The 26367-nt window shown below is 37.0% G+C and overlaps 1 protein-coding gene across 1 annotated transcript in view; it reads right to left on the bottom strand.

Moving 5' to 3' along the window:
• Window positions 1-392: 392 nt before the first annotated feature.
• Window positions 393-26367, bottom strand: part of LOC139689292 (uncharacterized) — a 42323-nt gene continuing 16348 nt past the window's right edge. Inside the window, exons 6-17 of the mRNA XM_071586361.1 lie at window positions 24471-24616; window positions 22215-22345; window positions 21341-21633; window positions 20083-20259; window positions 16423-16619; window positions 14076-14298; window positions 10763-10957; window positions 10422-10627; window positions 9681-9786; window positions 9435-9578; window positions 6425-6925; window positions 393-1432 (exon numbers count right to left, since the gene is read on the bottom strand). Of these exons, the coding sequence (XP_071442462.1) occupies window positions 1184-1432; window positions 6425-6925; window positions 9435-9578; window positions 9681-9786; window positions 10422-10627; window positions 10763-10957; window positions 14076-14298; window positions 16423-16619; window positions 20083-20259; window positions 21341-21633; window positions 22215-22345; window positions 24471-24616 (2568 nt within the window). The 3' untranslated portion in view covers window positions 393-1183. The remainder of the gene's footprint in view (window positions 1433-6424; window positions 6926-9434; window positions 9579-9680; window positions 9787-10421; window positions 10628-10762; window positions 10958-14075; window positions 14299-16422; window positions 16620-20082; window positions 20260-21340; window positions 21634-22214; window positions 22346-24470; window positions 24617-26367) is intronic.

The following is a 26367-nucleotide window of genomic DNA, read 5'->3' on the forward strand; positions in this document are numbered from 1 at the left end:
AATACCACTAGTTTATTCCATAGCAAGGCCACCTTTTCATTTGATGATATATTAATAAGAGGAATTTTGTGAGGAAGTATGTTTACTACTCAATTTACTAGTGAAGGCAAAATATTTCCAAAGTTTTCTTTTTATTCAAAGAATTATTGTGAATATTACCCATTGTTTCAAAAAGCTATGTTTAAAGGAAATGTACAATGGCAGCAAAACCGTAACTTAGATCAATGAACTGGTGAATTTATTTCATTGGTATCTAGCCAACAAAGGGCAATTCAATAGTGCAGATATGAAATATGAGAGAAAAGGTCCTCTTTTTGAAATATACATTACCATTTCATGAAAACATAAAAAACATACTGGCCGTTTATTGTCATAATATACTTTTCCATCACACAATAATACAAAAAATAGTATTATAGTAGTACAACAAGAATGATACCATGCGATGAATGAAAAATTACTTACCAATACAGCCTTGATAATATTGTTGGAACCAAATGGTTTGGAAAATGATTATCCAGGTATATATATTTGACATAAAACCACCAAATCTAATTATCAGATGAGATTATTCCTCTCCCCGCTCTCACGTTTTATTCAATCTAAACCTTACAATCGAAGCAACCTACACAATAATATTAGCTTGTACCAACTTTTCCATCATTGCGCTTTTACCAAAGCTCCTTTTGCAATCAATTACAATGACATGTTTCATTTCCATTACGCCTCCTTGTAATAAGCCTAAATGTAAACTGGCACAGTGCTGCAACATCTGGGAGTAATACAACACAACTGTACCGGTTGCATTTGTCATATCACGCCCGTTCTAACATCCGATCTTAACCTACGAAACTAAGACGTACCCCAATAATTGATGGGAAGATTTACTAAAAAAAGGTGCGTCTTAGATTCGAAGAAATATGGTACATCCACTCTTGTCCAGCTATTCAAATATAGTTCCGATTCTCGAGTAGCTGATTTAGCCTTCTTATTTTATGACAATTTAAAAAATATTGGCAAAAACTTTTATCCAGAAAGGATCCTAGAAATAGCATCGAAAACTGTTCCAAATTTGAATTTGAAAGTAGTAGGCCTCTGTTTGGTTTTAAATATGAAGAGGTGGTCAACATTTCACATATTTTCAGCATTATAGCAATAACATATGAACAAAATTTCAACAGAACTAGGGAATCAAGATACCACAGGTGATAATCTTATCAAGTCCAGAAAGATACACTGGAGGAATTAAGTCAGAGAGCAGCATATTTCTTGACGTCACAATTTTAAGAACATGTGAAAGAATAGAGCGCAAGTCCCTATCCAAACCCAGCTCCATCCTCTGGTGACTTCTCTTGGCCCAAACGCCCCACTGTTTCCGAGCCGAGAGGACTGCTCGTAGGAGAGTCATCCATGCTCCTATTTGTTCTTCTGGCTGAGGTAAAGAAAAGAGAAATCAATTGACCATAAACTGAAAATTCCAAAACCGTGGACCGTGGATCAAGGCAAGCACTCATTAATGAAGTCAAAAATTTTGAATCTTGAATGAAAAAATTATCATCTAATCACATATCCATAAATATTCATTACATCAATAATTTAATATTATATCTCTAGCATTAGCAGGGCCGCTGTACTTCCAGGTAATGGTCTGGAGAGTGTTTGGTGTTCAGTTAAAAGCCTAGAATCCAAAAGAATCTATTTATGTGCATTTTACAGGCTGCTGGACAACAAAGATGATTCAATACAGAGCAAACCAGAGCTAGACCAGCAAATCAAAAGTTTTTCATTCCAAAACAATGATCATGGCATTATCATCAGTGGAGATTGCAAAATACCATCTATTGATTGGAGCACATATAGTTTTATAACGGAGGTTCAGACATAGCTGAGTAGCAATAACATTCCTTCACATCATACTTCATACGAGGGCAGTTCAATAAGTACCCATGTTTGATGATAAAGGGCATTCCTGAGGGAAGTTTATGTTATCATCGCGTGCTGCCATCTATCAAACGACGGCGAAACAAATTTCAGACTGATGTAAAGGTTATTTTGGATTTGGCAGCCATTCGAGTAAGACGTGTTTCATGATTTTCGCTAAGATGGAAAAAGAGCAGTATCGTTCGGTAATTTGCTTTTTGTTTTTGGATGGGAAGAAATGGAGGAGATAAAAGCTAAGTTGGATACTGTTAATGGGGACACTTTGCCATCTATGACCACAGTTAGATATTGGTTCAATGAATTTAAACGTGGGCCAACATCTGTTTTTGATGAGGAGCGACCAGGACGCCCGGCAGACGTGGTTCCCTAGGAAATCATTCAAAAAGTCCATGCCATGATTCTTGCTGATCGACGAATGAAAGTGCTTGAAGTAGCAGAGGCCGTGGGTGTGTTGACCAGAACAGCAATTAATATTTTACATGATAAGTTGGCGATGAAAAAATTGTCCGCCCGATGGGTGCCGCGATTGCTCACGGTGGACAACAAGCTGATCCGGAGTTGTCACCACCAAACTGCATGAACTACGTTATGAATTGCTGCCGCACCCCCAGTATTCACCCGATCTGGCTCACAGTGACTTTTTCTTATTCCCTAACATGAAGAAATGGCTCGCGGGAAAAAAATTTAGCTCAAACGAGGAAGTTATTGCCGAGACAGAGGCGTATTTTGGAGAGTTTGACAAATCCTGTTTTTTGGAGGGGTTAAAAAAATGGCCAGAACGTTGGGAGAAGTGCATCTTTCTAAAAGGGGACTATGTTGAAAAAAAATTTTTTTTTGAAAAAATGGTTTCTTCATTTCTAACACGGGTACTTATTGAACCACCCTCATATATCAACTTGTTGCTTCACCTTGTTGCTTGTTGTTAATATTCTTGATTTTTTAGCAATGAACATACCCAAAACATCTTTAATTAATTAAACTATTAAAGGAAACAGTGACCACGGAGCAGAAAATGCTTAGTTTGCCCAATATGGGGTTTGAAATAAGAAGTCCAAAAGAAAAATTTACTTCCAAAGAAATTGCGGGAGATGCCGCAACAGTAACTTTCAATGTAGTCATCCGCCAATGTGCATTTCAATGCTACAATATATTGTTGCATTGAAAAATTTACTTGTTTCTAAAGTGTTGCACAGAGTTCTTTTGCACATTTTAAGAGAGTTAGCAAACACCGAAATACTGGGGACACAGGGGAATTACTTCCTTGACATCATGGGCTCAGTAGCCAACAAGTTCATTCTAAGTAGATTAATAAAAGATAATACAGAACCTACCGATGAAATGACTTATGATTAAAAGATATCAAGGGCAAACACCAAGATGGAATTTTGGAAAACATTTAGCAAATTAAAAGGAAGAAGGGTACGATGAGTAGTCATAGCTCCAATGCAGTAGAAGTCAGTCACTTCAGGTGTTACCCCAGGAAGTGTTCTCAGAGCTATTTTATTCCTCCTTAATGTTTATGATATTAAACTGCTGATAGTGAGATACGTTTATTTGCCTACAATGAGGTGGTTTGCATAGATAACCATAGTCCTGAAAATAAAGTAGCTTCAGTCAATGGTCTTAATGAAACAAAACATTGGTGCGACACTTTGCAATTAGAGTTTAACTTAAAAAAGTACATAATGATCAATTTTTGGAATAAGAGCAGAACCCTCCCAATTGCCTACTGCATCAGGAATACCAAAATAGAAAGAGTTAACTCGATTTAATATTTGGGTGTTACCTTCATGACCTCCCCTGGGTGAAGCATATGTGGACAACTAATGCAAAATTAGGATTTATCAGATGAAATTGTGATGTTGTTTACACATTAGATGAATATGTCATATGTAAATGTGAGGAGAGGATCAAAGAGAAATGTTATCTTTCACTAGTTAGGCCTCATTTAGAATAAAAGCATTCTGCTAACATATGGGATCCTCATGAACTTGGAATGATGGCCAAATTGGATTGGGAGCAGTGTAAAGCAGCTAGATTTGTAAAACATTATTATTATTACTTTTTATTTGCCCAGAGGTCACAATACAAAAATACCAGGTGGGTGGTGTATGTACATGATATAAGGCACGTCAAAGAGGAGCAAAGACACAGGCGCAATTAAGATACATACAAGGAAATGATGCTCATAGTTACATAAATGTTTGGCCTCAAACCCATGAACATTGGCTGTAACATGCACATACATGCAATATCAAATTCAGAAAAATCATTGATCACCAACATGAATCATACCATGACCATTGCTAGAAACTTAAAAGTATGAACTTACTGGTTGGGAATATTGTTGAGATATTCGTCAACCAAGTAGAACATATTGCGCTGTAGATATCTTTTTAATTTATGCCTGAATGCAGCAGTTCCCTTTGTATCCTTGATACTTTTGGGTAGTTTGTTATATAATCTGATGCCCATTTCATTGGGTCCTAATTTCAATGCATTAAGTTCTTATATTCCCATAATAGAAGTCATTCCTGCCTCTGGTGTAATGATGATGATAGGCAGAGTTAAGAGAATAGCTGCCGATGTTATTTTTTATATATAGAATTAAAAACATAATGTAGATGCATGGGAGTGGTAGCAAATTTAATTCATGGAAAATAGACCTTGATGGAGCATTGTGAGGTTTCCCAGTGATGATTCTAATAGCTTTCTTTTGCATTTTGAAGATGGTTTGAGAAATAGCAGCTGATCCCCACAATATTATACTGTAGGTTATATTTGAATAAATTTCCCCATAGTACAAATTGAGTAGTACAGTTTTACTTGTAGTTTCATACATGTGTCTAAATAAGTAGCAAGTTGAACTGAGCTTGTGTTGAAGGGCTTTTACATGAGTATTCCAAGAAATATTTGCACATAGAGAAATACCTAGAAATTTGCATTCTGTCACACGCTCAATTGATAGGTCATTGATTTTTACCAGCAGATCATCTGGCAAGTTCTTATTGCGTGTGAAGTATACTATTTTACTTTTATTTACATTTAAGTCCAGAAGGTTGTCTGTACACCACTTGTTTATTGCAAGTGTGACAGACTTAGATTTTTCCACAAGGCTGGGATATGTTTGTGTTGATATTATTACATTAGTGTCGTCAGCGTACAACACTGGTATTATTCCATCATTATTTGGTAAGCAGTTAGGAAGGTGTATATCAGAAAGAGGAGTGGCCCAAGGGTTGATCCTTGTGGAACACCTTTGTTAACTTGGTATGCTTCGGATGAATATTTTGACCCATCAACTGATAACACTACTTTCTGAGTGCGATTATGAACATAGGACTTCATCCAGTTTAAAGGACTTCCTCTAATTCCTATTCTATTGAGTTTAATTAGTAGTCTATTGTGGTTTGCATTATCAAAAGCCTTTGACAAGTCAAAAAACATCCCAAGAGTTTTGCGTTTAGCATCTAATGAATTAAGTATGCTGTCGATTGCCTGACATATGGCAGTTGTGGTAGACCTTTCAGATCTAAATCCATGCTGAGAATTTGAAAGTAGGAAGTTTTTTTTGCTATGGTTACCTGAGTAGCATATCAAAATTATTGGAGCAGCTAGTTTGGGATTCAATCACAGAGTGAAAATTAAATAACAGATTAAAAACTCTTGTATTAATTGAAAGGAGGCCACTTAAGCGATGAAGTTGAACATGTATCATTAGCCATGTTGTACTACAGTAAGAGAGATCAATTAGAGGTATTAAGTGGAGAATAGATAGATTTAAGATGTTATTTATCCCACAGATGATACGGGATTGGAATAGTGACAGTCTGGCGTGTAATCACACCCTACCACAAACCCTAGAGATGGCTTACAGGTTACCATGTATGTATGTAAGTAATGAAGTATTGATGTAATGCTTTTAACCTACTACATCTTAATCATTCATTACATGACTTTAATATCTAACAAGTAAGGACATTTCCATGTTCAAATAAAAATATAATACACTTCATTTGCCACTAACAAGAAATTAGACCTACGTATTGACTGGTTGTTAAATCATTTCATTTGATTATTTTTGCGTAGTGTGTTTAGGCATTTTGAAAATTTTGTCAACGTACTTCACCAAGGGAGTAAAATATTAACCTGTGATAAAAAGAGCAATTTTATTTTGTTTGAGAATCACTAATTGAGTATACCTATATCTACCAGAAAAATCATCATCTGACCAATTCTGTGGTCAGAATTTCATTGTTGATCTCAAATTGAGTGTCAGTAACAGTCCCTATTTACACCCATTGTGGGCGGTCTATTCTAAAATGAAATCAAGTTATTAATAACAAGGAAGGACTGGAAAGAAAGCAATAAGCATCACCACACTTAATGCTTAATGTAAAATAATTAATAACACATCCGTGCATCTTTCCTAGATGATCTTTATATCATACATTTCATCGGGTCAAATAACAAGAATGCATACCTGGGTCCCAGAGAGTATTGCCATTAACACCCTGCACGTGGAGTGTGCAACAGATAGCGTTCCCCTCTGTGGGCAGTAGTCATGGGGCCCCACACTCGATTGCTTTTCCAAATGATGCACATCCAAACACATGGCGAGGGAGGGCTGCTGGAGCACTAACTCTGCAACCAAGCTGAGGTCAGAAGTAGTCACACACTTCCCTTTGAAGAGTTCGTTCCATCCCAAAGAAAGCATATCAAAGTACAGAAGCCACCTGCATACTTGTAAGGGTAATTCCTTCACAACCTCATTGCTTGTGACAATCCGTGAAGGTGGGAATTTAGCTTTCTCCTTGGCCCACAAGCTCAGTGCAACTTCCCAATCAGCTGATTGGAGAGCAATGGGGATATTAACATCAGAATCACAATTGAATGCCAACACCTTGAGAATCAGATGCAAATCTTTCAAATGAGGCAAATCCTTGAGCTTCTGAAGTTTAGGCTGAAGTAATACATGATGAGCCTACAAAATAGAATGGAAACATAATCAGTTACGATGAGATATGTTATGGGTGATTAGGGCTCAGGCAGCCTATACCAAAGTAATTTCATTCCCCCATTACCAGTATGCATATTATAATTGGAACGGGTGACATAATTCTGTAAATATAAATAGGAGAGGTTCATTAGAGTAAGGAGGAAATACAATAAAAAAAAGGCTGAAGGAAACTTGCCACTGACATTAGCCCATTCCGTGCAGCTAAGGTCCTAATTTCATTAACAACAAGAAATCAACATCACATACATACATTAGGCAACTGTAAATTATTACATGTATTCTACTGGCTAAGGTACGTTTTGTATGGAGACGGCATTTACAACTGTACAATACGTTATCTTCCCTAACCAAAAGCAAAACCTGAAATCAGGTGCTACAGTAAGTCCCTCTTGAATTCTGCCTATTTCCTTCCTCCCTTGATTTTATCTAATGTGCCTATATCCTATTCCTGCCCTTTTTATTTTATGGAATCTTCAGGTCGAAGTGATTTGCGTTGCAATTTGGCCACTATACATGGGAGACGCTGGCTGGGAGCTCTCTGATTGGATCTCTCTTGGCGGCCAATGGGAATCGACCTTTTCCATGTGGAAGCCAGGGTGTAGCCGTCCTCAGGGTTGAAGTTGTTCGGATTCTTCATTATTTCAACTGCTTCTCTCATCAGTCTCGGGAAATAATGCCCTTCTTTTGCCAGCACTCTTGTTTGATCAAACTTGATCGTGTGTCCGGGTTCCGACCAAGCATGTTCGGCAATTGCCGAGAGTCGGAACTGTTTTTTATCTGTGGCCCTTTGGTGCTCTTTGGTCCTGCATCTGATGGACCGTCCTGTCTGGCCGATATAGGACTTCCCACTCGTGCACTTTATCTCATATACACCTTCGTGCATGAGATCGGGGATGCGGTGCTTCGGCTTATGTATCGTGTCACTGATTTCTCTTCCCGTGGATACCCTAGTTGTTATGCTATGCCAGCCAGCGTCTCCTATATATAGCGGCCCAATTGCAACGCAAATCACTTTGACCTGAAGATGCCTCCAGGACTGGGGGTGAAACAGTTGTCCATTAACTCGAATACGCGATGGAAATTCCTGAAAGAAGAATGAATTCAACAAATAGACATTGTGGAAGCCTTACGATCATCATGGGCATTTGTCCATTCACTCTTAAACTAACAACACCACTGAGCACAACACTGCCACTCATCACTTAATCGGTGCACTGCACAAATTTCCCAATGAATGTCAGAAGCTTTGAAGTGTATTGCCTGTAAAGCCCTTATCACCAAATGGATTTTACATTCGGTAGGATTTTCAACTGTATTGTTCATTTTGACTCACTACTGTAAAAAAACGACAAGTGGAATGGCCTTCCAAACACACTGCAGCTTGAGGCGTACTGCCTTAATGTGTGTGTTATTACAGTAAACATTTGGCTCCCCCCACTACTTCGCTTGCTACACTCAAGAGTAAGTTACTTTCTGGACTGCCTTCGCTCTTTATAGAAAAATTATGAACACCGAAGCCCTAGGCGGAGGGAAACCCACCTGGGTGGGAATCAAACCCAAAACCTCTGGGTTGACATGTAAGGATGTTACCTCACTGCCAATGGGCCGTGCGAACGTTAACGATTAGCATACTTAATTATTTACAGTTTGATTATTTTTATTTTCTTGAGATTGAACCTAATCCCGCATCTCTCACATTGCTCCCGTAAATTGTTAAAGTTGGACGTAGTAAATTAGAGCAGGGAGAAGAATTTGTGTATTTGAGCAGTATTTTGAAAGAAAATACACATACACTAAGAGACATCATGAGAATAATTGCTGTAGCAAAAGAAGTATTTACAAGAAGATATATTATGACTGGTTTCGCTAAGTTAATATTTGAAGAAAAGATTGCAATACTTTAATATGGACTGTATAGCTTTATGAACCCAAAACCATGTATTTGAGACAAGAGGATAAGCATGGATTTGAAAGTTTTGTAGGCATGTATGTGGAATGAAGAATAGAGAAAATAGGATACAAACCCTGACATTTGAAATATGGCGAGCAAAGAGCAGAGTTTGCCAGTTGTGATCCAAAAAGGTAGAAAAAGTGGTTGAAAGACAAACTGAAAGTTAGTTAGGTATATTGTAGGTCGTGATAGAAGGGAGAACGTTGGGTAAGTGGGGTAGAGGAAGGAAGAGAGAAGGCTTTTAAGACCCTATGAATTTAGATAGATATTATAAAGAAATGAAAATAGAAATTTTAATTTGCACGTAGAATTTGACACACAAATATTATGAATTGGATGCACGCTGAATGTTCATGAGGCACAATGGATGATATTTGCATTTCACCCTGCTGAATTGATTGAATTCTTAAATGAAACTCTTCTGTGAAATTTGCCTTCTTCACCTATTTAGGCATTTAACTGAGAGGAGAATTTTGCAACAAATAAGTCATAACTGGGTCATCTAATAAGTCATAAACTTACAAGTAATGCCATTTTGAAAGTAGGGCACATCCTAATGAGGTAATTAATGGCATCTTCTGGCTCTGAATGATAATCAACGACTCCACCAATCAGGTACATCATGAAGGAAAATGGCAGAAATCCTCCATCGCACAAGGATTCCTTCTGGGAAGAAGCATATATTTCATTTCAATTATACACGTCATCTCAACCAATTAACAGCACAAATGCTCCAAATATTGAATCACTCCAAGATCTAATACTTACCAGGTATTTATTTATCAAAATGACAATTGTGTCCTTGACCACATCAGCATCTATCATTTTGGTATCATTCTTCAGGATGAGGTAAGTTGGCAGAGTACTTACTATTCTGCAACAATTAAATATGCAATAATTTTGTACTTCAAAATAATTTTTCAATTTAATACTTTTATGCCTACATCTACAGGTATTCTCTACAAGTCAACAAATGGCATATGACGGAGGGAGCGAGAACCATGGAGAATGGGACTAAGAAAGCAGAGAAGAGGGGTAAGGGGAACTACCCTATCATTTGCTGCTATCACATAATTTTAAAAAAATAGTCATTCTGTCTTATTTCTTTGACATGACTTTGGCTGTGAGCAGGAGAGACAACTCCAATATAAAGACTTAGCATTGCTCAAACAGAGATATCCCTTTGAAAAGACATGCTAGGGTCTCCACAATATCAGTCTGGAATTTGTACTATTTCCAGAGTTTAGAGGATATTATGAAATTCTTGTAAACTAGCGCTGTAATCCAATGCTATTCCTCTTTCTTACTTTAACCTCTCCTCCACAGAATACCAATTAGTATCATAATTTTAAATTTTCTCTAGCAAATGGAACATGGAACTCCACATTTAATTTAGCAATTGGATATTTAACGGGAGATAAATAATGATAAACTAAGGTAAGAGTGCGGTGGAAAATCAATGGCAACACAAGTTTAATGCATGAGGCATTTACTTTGTCCTGGCTCTACCTTAAAAGCACCCAATCAGCATTTTCCTTTTTCTCAAACAAAACATCATCTTCCCTTTTTAAATCCATCCAAAATGAAAGAAGCCAGGGCATTTCCCAATCCTGCTGCCCTGAAGATGAACACATGACACATTCTAACTTGTAGGTTAGGAATTCTTGGTATGTTAGCAGCATCAGAAGATTAGGTGCACTTTCACCCAAAGAATTCTGAAAAAAAAACACCAAAAACAATGTCAGACTTTCAAAATAAAAATACTTCAACCATTGAAATGTCTGTTTAAAGTTTTCATTTTAAACGGGTCAAATATTTAATCCATTAACATTAATGAAGAAATTACTTACAACCTCTGAAGACCATGCTGAAATAATTGCAGTCATGGTATTATTAATCACAGATAAAACATTGCAAGGAGGATTATCGGAGCAAAAACTCAGGAGACAGTAAAGAAGATAATCCTTTTTCGACGCTAATGACTCAAAAATGTCCGATACTGGGTCAATCAAAAGTTCCCAACGTAGCCACTGTTTCAACTGGACCTGCAATTGATGTAAACAAGCAAATAACGTCTTTAGTGTTCTTCTTTTTAATATTTTAAAGGCAGGATGTGAAAACATGTTACCTATTTTATCAGTAACTTAATTTTATTGTTTTTTCCCATCTGAAACAATATATGTTACTCTGTTCTTGTTGTCAGGCATGCGCAGTGGCCTCATTCCAAATGGGCAGATTTTAACATGTTTACCATAAGTTATTTTTTGCACAATTTTTTGAGAGAACATTTATTCATTTCATCATTTTTCTCAAAGGTAAAACATTTGGCAAACTAGCAACCTATACTCAGTAAACTGACAATTACCCATACATGTATTATCTGGAATGTAGATTGCGTATTGTCAATGGGTTTTATATATCGGCAGTGATGGTGGAATGGAGCCGATTGGGATGAGTTGTTTATCCATACATGCGAGGGGCCTTATGTAATGGCATAGTTGTCTGCGCAAAAGAAGAAATACAAAGCTTCTAACATTTTGTCGTGTTCCTTAAAGGCACGGCATCGCCCGCAGTTTCTTGGAATTTGTCAAAGGTAAAACACCATGGTGTTAAAAGTTGGCCTTGACCTCGTGGACTGTGGCACTCTGTGCAAAACTACAAATGCCGGTGACATTGTATGCATGATATTTCATCACAACATCTTGTTCCTTTAAAGTCCCCAAAATTTCAGGGTGTAAGAGGACGCCTCGATACCTTAACTGGCTAAAGCACTCGGCTGGACATCAAGGGATCCGGGTTCGAATCCCGGTCAAGGCAAATGATTATTACACTCCAAAATTGTTGCATTGTAATACACATTTAGTGGATGACTCCGTTAAAAGTTACTGTCGCAGCATCTCCCACAGTCTCTTGGAAGTTCATTTCCCTACCTGTAGAGTCTTCGCCCCATCTCTGTAATCTCTCCATATCCTCACAAAGCTCTTACCTCCATGCTCCCTTTGCCCTCTAAGTCTTAGTTCAATGTTCACTAGTAACTTGGTACTCCATACTTCCATCTCCCTAATTCTGTGTTCTTTTTCTTCCATTTCCTTCACTCATCTATCTAATCATATCATTTGTCATTCATAGTGTACTAACCTTTTTCTATTCGCCATTCCTATTGTGTCTTGAGGCTATTTTATTATTTTTCTCAGATATTCCCATTTTTCCTCTTCAGGGCCATCCCAATTCCTTCCTTCTCACCGCAGGAGTCCAACATTCCACTCTCATTACTCCATACCTTTCTCATTCTCTGACATTGAGCATTGCACTCCATGAGCATTAAATAATGATTTAACTCCACATTTGCTCCAGGCATGAGCTCATCATGCTCTTTAAAAATCTTGGCCTGAACATAATATGTATAGTCTGATATCTTCCTGTATCTCTCAGCATTTTCCATGTGTACTTACGTCTACTATGATGTTTTAACCAGGTTTTAGTTATAATCGAGCCATTTCTCCCACAAAGTACCCCAGCTTTCTCACTGAGGTCATTCCTTGCTCCTAAACTGCACCCTCTAACTTCACTCCTATCCCTCACTTCACCTTTGACAGTGTTCAATCTCCACCTCTATCAAGTGTTTTCTTTCATTCTCAATCATTTTGCCTGATTGTTCATACCGACTATTTACTTCTCCCTCCCTATTACTGCTTGTAAGCATGTACACCTTAATTACTACTTGATTGACCAGGTCCACTTTTGTTTCTACTTATATGTAATATTCTGTCATTCACCCCTTCCAAATTCAATACCCTTACCCCAGTTTCCTATTCATGAATATGGCTACCCCACATTGACTCTCTACTTCTCTGCTACAAATTACTCAGTAACTTTCAATCAAATGATCTCCACCATCTTTCCTTATCATCTTGCACAGGTCTAACATGTCTATACTTCCACTATTATTACATGTTTACCCATTTCCCGGTCCACAACATTGCAAGTCTCTATTTTAATGGTGGAATTCCTCATCTGCTCCTGTTCATATGGTTGTGCATGGACTTCACAATGGATGGCCTGTATCCTCTGTTGCTAGGCATTAAACACAATACTAGCCCTGTGAGCTGAGTCCCTTTGCTGTCAAGACACATTTTCATATTTGGTTCCACCACAATTGCCTGGGTAACTTGATTGAATCTAATAGAAATTATAAATCTCTATTGAAAGCATAGGCACAGAATGTTGATATAATGAAGTTTGGTTTTAAATGATCTTAGTAAAATTTACATAGCACTCCAACTGCATGCTTCCAACAATATCCAATTCAAGATTTCTATGAAAATATGTACAAAATGGAAATAATTAAACTCTGCATAAGGTTCACCTTTAACCTATCACCTTCGGTCCTTTCAAGTATTTGCCAAAATTGACACACTCTTTGATCAGCTCAATAAGGAGTAGGCGAGAGTACCATATATTCCTGGCAAACCACAGTGCAGATCAGGGAAGGGGGGGACTGGCTGTCCCCTCTACCCCATTCAAGCATGACCATCATGCATCTTGCATTGCAGGTGGCGCCTAGTGTGGGGCAAGCAAACTAATATTTACATTGGTAGCTGAGGCTTAATGAGATCATTGAGTGGCAAAGATCATACTGGGTTCATTGCAATGCGATATAAAGAGGGAAATTACCTTAGCCCACAGAGAATCATCACATTTTCATAGACATGGTATTAGATGAGAATTTTTGGCATATTTCATATTACATATTTGTGAAAAATTTCACTGTTAATACTCGGGCAAATACTGTCAATTCACACTCAAAGTGATGATAACATAAACCAGCACAGCGATTTGAAGAGGCTCCAATTCTCCTCTGTAAGAACATTTGGGATTGGGCATTCCTTGGAACCTCTCTGTTATCATGCATTTTAGACACAATATTATTAATTTTGCTAACCTAGATTCTTTAGCTAAATACCAAAAATAAGAGTTGGAAGAAGTGAAACCTCTGGAAAGCCATTAGGTGTGGAGAAAAGGGTTTCCAATAAAAAAATAAGGCATTGCTGACCTTTTGCCTCCCTCTCCTCTTAACAGAGTTCAACTAGTTGGCAGGAGTTTTAGACAATAACCAGGCGTTACAGACATTTCATTTTCAATTTCATATAAACGATCACTCACCTCAGACTTTTTCAAAATATCCTTCCAAATTTCAGAATTCTTTGCGAGGGAGTGAATAAACTTGACAGGCCGGTTTACATCAGCATGCTGGTATCGCTTCAGCAAAAACAGGTATTTGGATATAAGTACACCAGGAATATTAGACACTATTTCTTCCCTGATTTTAACATGCTCAAAAGAAGGAAATAGATCCTCCACGCCACTGAGAAATGTTTCACACAAACTGTAATAAATGTAAAGTCTCAATGAGAAATACAAATGATTAATTGTAAATGCTAAAAATGTTCACTAAATAAATAACACATTGAATTTTAATAAATTTAAAGATGATGTACTTGTATCACTGAGCATGTGGATTTGTTCTCATTAATCTATAGGGTATATGATCCATTAGAGGAAATAATGACTGGTGCTCCTGACATGAAACATTTGATAAAGATGATGATGCAATGGATTGGAATGTGATGACAGGTGAAGAGAGAGACAGTGGTGAGGTAGGAGACTACAGTTTAGGAACAAGGAATGACTGTGGTGAGAAAGCAATAGTATTCTGGAAGGGACAGGCTTTATTTACAACAAAATCTTGATTTAAACTTCACAATAGACTAATATTCATTTGCAGTTTCCAGGGAAGGGGTATTGATTTAGATCATAGTTCAGCACTAATGAATTTTGAAGAGGAGCAAACAGAAAAGATTGTTGAGAAAAGGGTATGTAGAACCTTGATTGGGATGAAAACGGAGCATCAGGAGGCAGTGGAAATAATTACGAGGATATTGAACAGAGACGAATTTATCAGGATGAAAAGAAAGGATACAACCAGCAAGCTGTAGACAAATTTATGAGCGAGGACAGGAAAACGGGTGAAATAGAACAATAATGGAAACATATAAAAGAAGGGACATCAAAATTTAAAAAAATATCATGCAAATGATTTACCTGAAAAATTCAATTGATTCTATTTTTGCATGTTCTTTCAAACCACACTCACAGACCTCTCCATACCCTCACTCCCTGTCAAATGTTTCTTTCTGGTCTATGGTCTTTTTCTTTTATTCAACTACACCCACATCACTTGTGGAATGGCATACATCTCATTTAGTCATCAGTAAAGTATCAATGTATGTTTTTAATCAGACAGAGTAACTTCAGTAATCATGACACTGACAGCAAAGTTTATTCCTGGCAATATGTAAACATTTTCTTTCTTCCACATTAATGGTTGACAAAAAACATTTTTAGCATCCACCACATTGAGGTGAGAGGCTGAAAGGAATGACTCCAGGAAGGGTATAAGGATCACAACATTTAGGCAGCATGCTTTATCCTCTTCATTGCATTCTCAATCAAGATGTTTAAAAAATGTAATTGTTTACTAAAGTGTGGGTCATTCAGTGTATCATTTCACCTAGTGGGGCCTTGCTCAAAAGAAGGCATTTTCCACAGAACATGGGCTGTCAAAGCAATTTTCAGAGTACCATAGCAGTTTCAAGGTTGGCCATTATTAAATGTTTGGAAATTCTACCATTATCATGCTCACATATCTTGCACAATACAAATTTTGTCAGATTAAATAACAACCAGTTTGTGACAAATGAACATCAATCTGACTATGGCACTGATCATTAAGGTGATGCACAGAGAGAGGATTATACTCTTGCCAACCTGTCAACAAGGTGTATTTAATGCATCATCAAAAATTCATCACAAACTCCCACTTCCTGTGAAATCTTCTCCTGCAGCTTAAAAAAAAGACTGAGACCCTCCAGCCTATGACAGAATAATTCTCTGACCCAAAAGATTATTTTGGCCGACCAGACCTCTGGGGTATATTCATTATGTATAAAACTCCACACATACATGTGCATTGTGTTGCAGGGAAATCGTTTCGTTTTTGTATTTTTGTGTTTTTTTACTCATGTTTGTTTACTCACTTGGTCTATGTCAACACTTTGACTTAAGAAGCAAATAAAGATTATTATTATAGCTCATGGACACAACAATAGTGTAAGCAAATATCAACCAACCCAAAATTAATTGGATGGAATCAATCACATTTTTCTAGTTCAAATAAATCACTATTAGAATGTGCGTTTAACTTTGGAGAGTGCCTATCAAAATTTTTGTGGCAACACTACTGTTTCATTGTTCTGTGTCATGTGCACACAGGCAATTACAAGTACAAATATTTAACTTTGCCTTTGTTTTATAATTCTATCTGAGTTAGTAAATAACACAATCAGTAGGCTCATGTTTCAGACAGTAATAAAATATTCTGAAACTTGCATTTTTAAAATATTGAGGAATTAAACTAATCGTCACAAGGCAGGTAAAACACAATACTCACTGAAATGAGTGTTCCATTTCATGCTTGTTGCTCACAGGTAAGACACAGCTCAGAAAATATAAAATTGAAACAACTTTCCCTTCTGACATATTGTCTTCCTGAGTGCCACTTAGTTCCCCATTTATACGCAATGAAACAGCTGGAAACACTAACTTCCCAGCATGAATGCAAAGGGCTAGTGATACAGCCAAGTCAACCTATGGATGAAAAAAGGCAATTTTAGTTTTACATGAAGAGTAAAATCTCTTTCCTTTGAAATACAAGGGACCGACAATATTGACTCAAATGTCGTGGTTTGAAATAAATGAACTAGAAAATATTTTATGCCTTTGCAAATGGCCCATAAAATCTAAATTGTTTTTGTCTGTTCATTAAAATACTAGATGAATTGAACTGCCATATTTATAACAAAATTTTAAAAAATATATGTTCAGTAATAAAGGAGGTATGAGAATTTAGTAAAAATATAAGAAAATGGATGCATATCTATTGAAGTGAATCAGCATACTGCAGACTTCCACCCACTCGCAAAGCATGAAAAACCAGTGAAACTATTATATGACTCTCACAGGAGGGGACTCTCTGTTGAGACAGCACCACAAGAGCACTTTCATATTTCGCATGAATGTCCTCCAAGATATTACATTCATCTCATACTTGCCCAAATAATACTATACTCCCTCCTTGAATAATACTATGCATAGCCCCATCAAAGGTTTACACATGAATTCTAGCTTGTGGCCAGAGTAGAGCAGCCCCGACAACTGATCCTGATTTAGCCCAGGATGCCTTTTTATATTTTCTTGTAGATGATGAGCAATCTAATCCAGAATGTCTTCCTGAAGAACTTCTATCTGCTAATGGCTACGACATGACTGCATCTAAGAGTGAATCGACTCAATCATAACACAAGAAAACTCCGTGATTTGCCATCACTGCAATTGTATTGAGTACTGTACATTCCCCATCATGCAGCCTTTCCCTTGGGCCTGTATCCAAATCCCATAAGGATGTTAACTCTTGCCAGTCTTCCCCTCAAATATTACATAAGGGGAGATGTTCCTTTCAACAGCTGTGATGCCCAGCAAGCACGTAATTCATGTCTTTTCATTCCCTCCAGTTTTAACTGAAACTGATCTTGCACTCCTCTATCCTATGGTGCTAGAACTGGGCATTTCGAATTAGAGTGATTGACGTCTGGGTCACTACCGTCAATTTTTCCCAACAGATACTGTGCCCATAGTTGAATGATGAAATAATGAAAATTGGCATCTTCTCATCAAGGAACTCCGGCAAAAGCTGTGTGTCAATTTTCCCCTTTAGAGGGAACATCATTCCTTTTCATCATCCACCATAGCCAGTAGGAGCACATGCAGTAACCCCCATTTTTCATGTTTGATCTTTCAGGCTCCTGTATATATCAAATGGTGCACGGCAGTTAAACTGTTAGTTCAATTCCTGCACACAAATCCCATGGCATGCAATTTAAATTCCCCGTGCCTGCTGTTGTTTGGCCCCAAAACTCTCAGCGAGATGCCGGGGTTTTGCTTAGTTGGAGGAACCATATTTTCTTGTTCATGCCATATTTTCCAGTCACCGAATGGTTTTCATTGGACATTCAACAGATGTTTTATATAACTATTTAGGTGTGAATGATGGATCTCACCTCTGTCTTCTCACCCACTTCATTTACCCTCAATACTTTCCTAACCTGCGACTTTAACCTATCTTACTTAATTCATTCTAGTTTAAATTATTTTAGTTCGTGTTAAGGTAAAAAGGGCACAATACATTAATATGAACAGCAGCACCTCAGAGACTACCTACTCAATGCGCTCACCTCGTATGGCATCGATTGGAAAATGATGGGGTGGTTAACTGGAAGTTTTTATGGGCACAAGGGTTTCAATTTATTTCCTCCACACCAGTTATCCTTTATTCCTTTACCTTTATCCGCTTTGCATTCTCGTATATGTTAGTTTTTATATTTGTACCTTGTCTTTAAATTCATTAAAAATTATTGTAGCTAATACATGGTTTTTCAAATTGCATATTACTATATTTTCATACATGCATTGAAGAAGTTATAAGCTGGCAACAAAAGAATCAGGCCAACTTAAAAATTATCTTTTCCTTTTTGGACAACAGTATGTCTCTTTGAAAATCACATCAAATAACACCAAAAATACAGAATGATCTTAGATTAAGATAATTACCTGTTTTATTTTAATTTTAAATACATTATAATTGCAGAAAAAGAATTAAGTACATTAAAAATAAACTAGAAAATGGAAATTCTACAAAATGCAGATTTGAATGTAGAAGTCCAGCTAGGAAATTGAACACTCCATTCAGAATTGGAGCACATGGAAAGAGCTTCACACAAGGGCTAGGAGCACTGCTTTTCACCTATACATAGCAATTTCATTGGTCAACAGAAAAGATTGGTAATCCCTTATATTCAGATCAGGTAAGTAATACTGAAAACGACAGTGGAAAACATCTTCTTCGCTCTTTTGCTGGGGGCCTCTAACCCCTCACAGCTATGGCAAGCAGTGTGCCCTCTGCATGTGAAAACGAGCAATGGTGGCCTCATGCAGTAATATTTTATCTTAAATTTTGATTCAACTATCTTACACTCATATGTAAAAGATGGGCTTCAAATTTTGAAGTGAAGATATTAAAAATTTAAATGGAATGTACCTCTTGGTGTTGACCAACTTTTGAAGTTAATATTCCTTTTTTATGACCTGTGAGATATACATTGTAAAACATAAAAATACACTTTTAACTCCAGATGTCTACACTGTAGAGGCATGCATTTGGCATTCTACATTTATTCACTGGTACCCGCAATAACATTAATGTCAAGCTTCACTGCATTATTGAACAATGTCCCGATATAGGCATACAGGGTGTTTACCTAAAATAAATACTCTTTTTCAACTGAAAAGGCATTATCCACAAAGAGTTTGTGCCTCACAAAGAGATAGTGAACAGTACGTTCTACATGTAAATCCTTGAAAGGCTGTAGAAAAGAGTACAATGCATCAGAAAGGAGACCTTAGCCAACTGGAGGCTGCACCCTAGTCCCACACCTCCTTCCTCATGAAGTACCAAGTGCCTCTGGCCAAGGACAAAGAGGGGGGCAACGCTGCCCCAGCCACCCTGCCGGCTCCATGTGGCGCCAACACTTCTTTTTGTTTCCAAGAATAAAAAGGAGCTTGAAAGGCAACCATTTTGGGATGCTTGATAACACCAAAGAGGCCTCGACAAAGCACCTGAACAAGGTTCCCGTCAACATGTCTTCCAAAAATCATACCACAACTGGCAGAGGTGCTGGCATTGGCATGTTGATGCACAATGTTGCTATTTTGAAAAATGTTAGTGATTTATACTTTGATTTGCATTTAATTTTTCCTTTGGATTTATTATGCTTAGTTTTGACACAGACCCTGTATGAATTTTGATATAAAAATCTTCATTACCTTTTACAAATGACATTAGTGATTATTGTAGTTTACAGTGCTGAACTACTAACTGTGACAGTACATATTTATGTTGTAATTTTAAAATATTCAGGATTGATATAAATTAGGCTACAACAGAAGAGTAATATATAGAATTTATTAAACCATGGTAACAATTAGAATGACCCACCTTGCCTTGATTCACTTCTAATGATGACTTTGCAAACAATTGATACAAGTGACGATACAATGGGAATATTAAGCTAGGTTGTATTAAGCCAAGCATAAGCTGTAGCCACTGAATTTTCTCCACAGTAGGGAAATAGGTTAAACCTTTCATCCATGCGTCAAGAAAGACAGAGATCACCTAGAAAAGATGTTCAAGTACATGAAGGTAGATAATCAATTGAAACCATCAATCAAAATCTTAAAATCATTTTAAGTTTATAAGTTATTATTTACTCTTTTTAGACCTGAGGTTATCTTTGTGGGAGATATTAATTTCTTTACGATTCAAACAAACCTTGATTTTTCCACACAAAATTGAATATTTCTCAAAATGAGTTTTAACACCATTATCATAGGTTCGTTGTTTAACAAATTGTATGTGTCTCCTGTGAAAAGCAAACCTCGAAATCAAAGGTTTGCTGCAAAACTGATAATCCTAAACTTGTGCAAAAATGGTTCCAAACTGGACTTTTTAAGATAGTTTGAAATTTTTAAATGCCAACAGCTGCCTAATGTATTATTTTTAAACAATGTGAGTCGTCTCATGTAGTCACCACTTTGTTCCAATTTTGTCACCCCAGTCCAAACCAAAATTGTTGATTCAGCACACTCTTGCTGCTTCCAATTCATTCAACCTCTCCCTCGGCCTACGCTCTGTGATGCTACAACAGCATGTCCCCTTACCCCCCTCCCTCAACTCTTCCCTAACCTCCCTCCTTTTGCCATTACTCCAACCCATTACACTCTCCTTCATCACTGCAAATTAATAGATCAGTGAACCATTGATAATGGTGCTCAAAACATGGTTATGAAATTTGTTCATTGTGAAATTGTATTTATTTCACTTCATTAAAAAAAGTCATTCCTCCAAAAGAAACCAGCTGGGAAAATTTTTCCCTTCCTTCACGGAAATATATAAAATAAAATTTTATTTTCAACACTTGTATTTTTTGTATGCTGAATGACCATGCTTACTCAAGTAAATGAATCTGTTTCTGTGTGTTTACACTCCATAATTAACATGATTGGGAAAAGCTAGGAATGCTAACACAACTTGTTTGCTTAGAAATTCACCAAGCAGTTGCTTATAAAGCAAGACTTTTATTCTCATACGTTATTGCATTGTGTTACAATGTGGATACAGTTCCATGTAGTTTACTGTTTCATTGATAACACACACAAAAATTTCTAATGTTCTGATCATGTTAAGAAATAAGTACCTGTTCATCCTGAGAAGAATTCCAATTTTCCATGAGAGCACCAGAATCAAAAATATTTTTCTCTCTACCATCAAGATGCATATCACCCTTGGAATCCAAAGCAAATGTGGTAAGTACTTTCTGAAGTGACTGATTCACTATAGATAGAGAATCTTTCAAACTTCCCCACATTTGATTGCTACTAGAGACAACTTCTTCGCTCTTCATAGATTCAATAATTTGCAGATGTCGATGAAGCTCATTAGAAAGGGACGATAAACAATCAGGTAATTCCACAAGAAGGTTACTCTCTCCTAAAAATAAGTTAACCTCGATAAATAAAAGTAGGCAGAGCAATTCCATTCAGGGGATAAGAAATTTAACTGTAAGAGCGTTAGTCAAATAATTATTCTCAAGAGCACATGTTTCTTGCGAACTATCATCTAAGTTCACATTGAAGTATACTAATGGAGTGTGAAAGAAAAAAATTCTCAAATTGAAATTAGCTGAAATAAGTTTTTAAAAATATGAATAGCACAGACACTTGTCTTACCCAAGGAAACAATGAATTTGTCTAAAAATGACAGTTTCAAGTATGCCTAGACATGACCTTTCTTTGTCCTCTTTATACTCTCCATCTTCATCTTAACTTACTTGACTAATCTATAGTGAAAGCCCGTTATAATGAGTATGGCATGTAACAAGAATTTTGGCATAGCAAGTAATACCCTAGGCACAATTTATTGTCCAATAATTTACAAGCAAAACAAACTGGCATTAGTGAGGGCCATGCAAATCGATTGCTGTTGTAGTCAGTAGTTTTTCAACATTACATTTTATTCAAAATATTATGTAGTATTAATTAAAAAGTCTAAGACTAAATACATTTGCTCACTATTTTCAGGCTTTTTTCTTTCCTCTTCACATTGATCACTGTAAACTTTAATCATGGAGGCAGATATGAGACCTTTAGATGCAAGTATTTTGATCACTTTCATGCGTGTATCTGGTTCTTCTGGTAGGATCCTGAAATAGGACATTACTGTATAGCTAGAAGATAAATAAAAAATATTAAACTTTAAATTAATTGTGTATTAAAACTATAGATAATATGTTTACATGTAACAGTGCAAAACATTTTTAGAAAATATTCTTCATGTTCATTCAATATAACGTGTATCACAGGGAACTATCGAAGAGCATTTCTCATGGATACCTAGTAATGCCCTTTTTCTTTTGCATTTTCTTTGTTTGAGGGCGAGACAGTTGCCAATCTGCAAAGGCTCTCTTTTCAAGCCCACTTGTTACCATGTCCCCCCATAGCCTCTCTCTAGGGCCCTCTTCATGGGAGGAATTCTGGTTCTGCTTGGAACCCCGAGTCACCACCTATGAGCTTGGTCGCCCAGTCTCCCGAATCCTTGTATGGATAAGGTGGGTTTCTTTTTCATTGCGGAAAAGCTAAAATCTTTATTTTGGCTGGGCAGACAGCTCGGCAATTTTCAGCCAATAGAAAAGAACCTCACTCATGGCATTTAATGTTTGGAAGATATATTTTTGAAAAAAGTAATTTGTATTATATTTGGAATGAACACTTTTTGCTGTCAAACATATGTTATCATTATTATTCGATATTTAACCATTTAAGTTAGGTTTTATTTGGAAACAAATAACACCCCAAACCTTGAAAAGGAAAGGAAGCTTGAACTAAAACGACATTGAACCTTTCTTCAAATCTACACAGTACTTCCTCCCTCCCTTCATTCCGCCCAATATGCCTTTCCTGTTCCTGCCCTTTCCTCGTTTGCCTAACATTCTTCAACATCCCACCGCCGATCAATATGATTGGCATCCATCTTTCCTGCCTCCTTAGGATTTCTTCCATTAATCCCTTCTCATCCCCAACCATGCCTAGCACTTTCTCACTTGTTTTCCTTTCTGCCCACTTCACCTTCTCCATCCAAATATATTAAGAGCTGCAAATCAATGCTGTCATCTTGCTTCAAGTTTCCACCCCACACAAAACTACATTCCCCATCAAGTTTTCACTGATCTTTCCTTGAAATCCTTATCCAGCATCCCTTTGATCAACTCTCTCCTCTTTGTGATCGCTTCTTTCCCTCAAGTAATTCATCTTTTGATGTCCATACTATTTGGACCATCTTGGTCAAAACCTATCCAAGATTCCTAAACTTCCACATACTCTCGTTTATGAACTCCTATTTTAATATTTAACATTTTTACATGATTTTGCCCTCCAATTTTAACATTTAACTCGGCCTTCCTCCTTACATAAATCCTCAATTTCGTTTATATTGATGTTCATTGCATACTTATCACACTGAGTTTCCCATACCTTTAAAAATTATTGTAACCTCTAGGCTGACTAACTAAATAACTAACTAGGGAAAACCCTGACTACTTACCCCTGTTTCAAACACTGCTCATCCTACCTCTACACCCACCATACACATGCCTGGGAAGTCTGACACAACTACAGGCTGCGGATGTCACCTATCCCTCCAATCTGCTCATATTTTCTGCAAAACATTTCATTTATTCCACCGTATTCACCCTATCAAACACTTCCTTGAAATCTATGAAATAGACAAATACCTCCTGATTGTATTCTATATTCCTCACCATTAGTCGACCTCATTACTGCAATGAGTTCACGCGTACCTCTTTCCTTAATGTAACCAAATTGATCATCTCCTCCGCTCCGCTCTTGATGATGATCATGAATACCACTTTACCTATATGTAACATTAAAATTAATGTTATACAGTCTTCATGCATGTCTTCTTTCCCCTTTTTTTTGGATGGGAACTAACACTGATCTGACGAAATCTTCCTCCCAAATACCTTCCTCATAAATGCTATGAATTAGCCCAAAAGAACTTTCCCTCCCACATTTCCCAGACCCTTTAGTAGTTCCACGGCAATGTTGTCCACCCCTGTGGCCTTATTTGATTTCAATTCCCTTATTGCCTTCATCTCAATCTTACTCATCTGGTAATAGCATTTTTTTGTTCCTTTGAGTGCATGCTTATGCGAGGTTTCTCTACTTGGACATGGGCTTTTCTGCAAACCTAAATCCAAAAAATAAATAATTATCTAAAAATGTTGTTTCTGTACTTTTCATGGGGCAAACCTTGGTTTGAGCAATTCCGGCAAAAATGTTTGCTCAAGGTATCGCTTGCGGAAGACTGATGCTTCAAGGACTGTCCTCAGTATTTCTCCCGTTTGCTCAAAATGAGACAGCACATACTCCACCTCAGCAGACGCTAAACTCTGGTTCTGTAAACAAAAGCACTGAAATATAGCCTCAGATATTTTTAAGATTTTTAAGTTAACTAATGATTAAAGAATAATGGCATTCAATGGCTTAGCCTTTCTAAATGCTTTGAAAACACAAGAGTATAAATATAGAGGCATTATACTTAAATCAATAACTATGTAGTAGTAGTAGTTTTGAGGGGAGGCGACCGACAGCTAAGGTCATTTGCGCCATAGGGGAAGGACAGGAAAGGATGAAGGGTGGAGAGAAACCCGGCGTCGGCATTAGCCTACTCTTTACGAAAGGCGCCAAGGGGTCCGCGGCTTAACGTCCCATCCGACGGACGGCGTAATCACCCAAAGTGCCCTCCAAAAAGCACCTCAAGTAAGGATCGAGATACCTCTGAAAAATATTCAACACCGCCGGGATTTGAACCCGCGCCCTCAGGGTGGGAAGCCAGTACGTTAGCCCCCGCACCATCTCGATCCCCCAATAACTATGTAGATGTGTTGTTTGAAATCATATTACAAACATATGATTATATCCTCAGAGAAAAAAAAATCAATCGTTTTTCTGAACCTAAGATGTGTTTTAATAGTAAACATTTTTTAAGTTATTAAGTACACCTATGTACTTTATTAATATTAAAAGTATTTTAAAGCCAAAAGACAATTTTTTTGAAAATAAAGTTTTTCCTTTGAGATTTGAGCAGCTAATTGACCTAGAGGACAGCAATCTCAGTGTGAGATTAAATCGAGCGGAGATCTGACATATGAGAGGAGGTCTAAAAAGTTAGCATTTAAGCAGTGCAAGGGTGATAGACATATGAATACGATTCTTTGGGTATCAAATTTCCCTAAACTCTTTTTGAGCCACAAATGTTTTTGTAGGTATTCATGGAGGAACTAAAAGTATGTTGGGAATTTTGCATTCCTTTTTCCATTCAACTCAATATTTATTTACAACTTTTTTCCAAACCAAAATTGGAGAACAATACATGAAAAAATGTTATGAAGCACGGTATATCATGAATTGTACCAAGAAAGTTATTACTATTAAAACAAGAACACTGGTGTCATATTATACAGGTATTACATATTTTGGCTAGTTACTTTCTTGAAAACAAAATCACTAATTATTGTTCACGCTAATGAGACATGCAAATTCCATGGAGACCTTTTTTGCATCTGACACAAAAAGTTATTGCCCATGGAGAGGGGTTCTGTCTTTCCTGTTGCAAACGACATATACAAACTTTTTCCCTCTGCCCTGGCACTTTCTTCCTGCTATGTTCATCCTGTCTTGAGAGTTGATGAACTAGGATTTTTCTTTGCACGTAACCACATACCCTTAATACTAACGATTATTTCCAAAATGAACTGAACCCTTGGCATTTTTTTCCATCAGCATGTTATTTGCAAATTATGTAACCATTCAGAACCATTCTAGTAATTATATTGAATACAATTTCCTTCCAGTATTTGAATGATTTGCTCTAAATCTAAATATACCTGCAACTTCATATCTAAAGAAACTATCCCATGCAGTTGCCAATTGTAATGCTCAATTATTGCTATTCTTTTTATAAATTTCTTAGCACTTGAGAAGTCTGAATTTATTTTTGCAATTGAGTTAGGGGACAGCAACAAAACTGGAATTGTTGGGTGTTTTTTTTCCCATATCTAATAATTAGCATTTCTTTCCTATTGCGCCTCATTATACCATTATAAATGTGTTTTTAGACAAGCCATGACAATGCAACAATTTCAGA

This window comes from Hetaerina americana, unplaced genomic scaffold, assembly GCF_022747635.1.
Source record: "Hetaerina americana unplaced genomic scaffold, ioHetAmer1.1.p SCAF_22, whole genome shotgun sequence".
NCBI classification, from domain to species: Eukaryota; Metazoa; Arthropoda; class Insecta; order Odonata; family Calopterygidae; genus Hetaerina; species Hetaerina americana.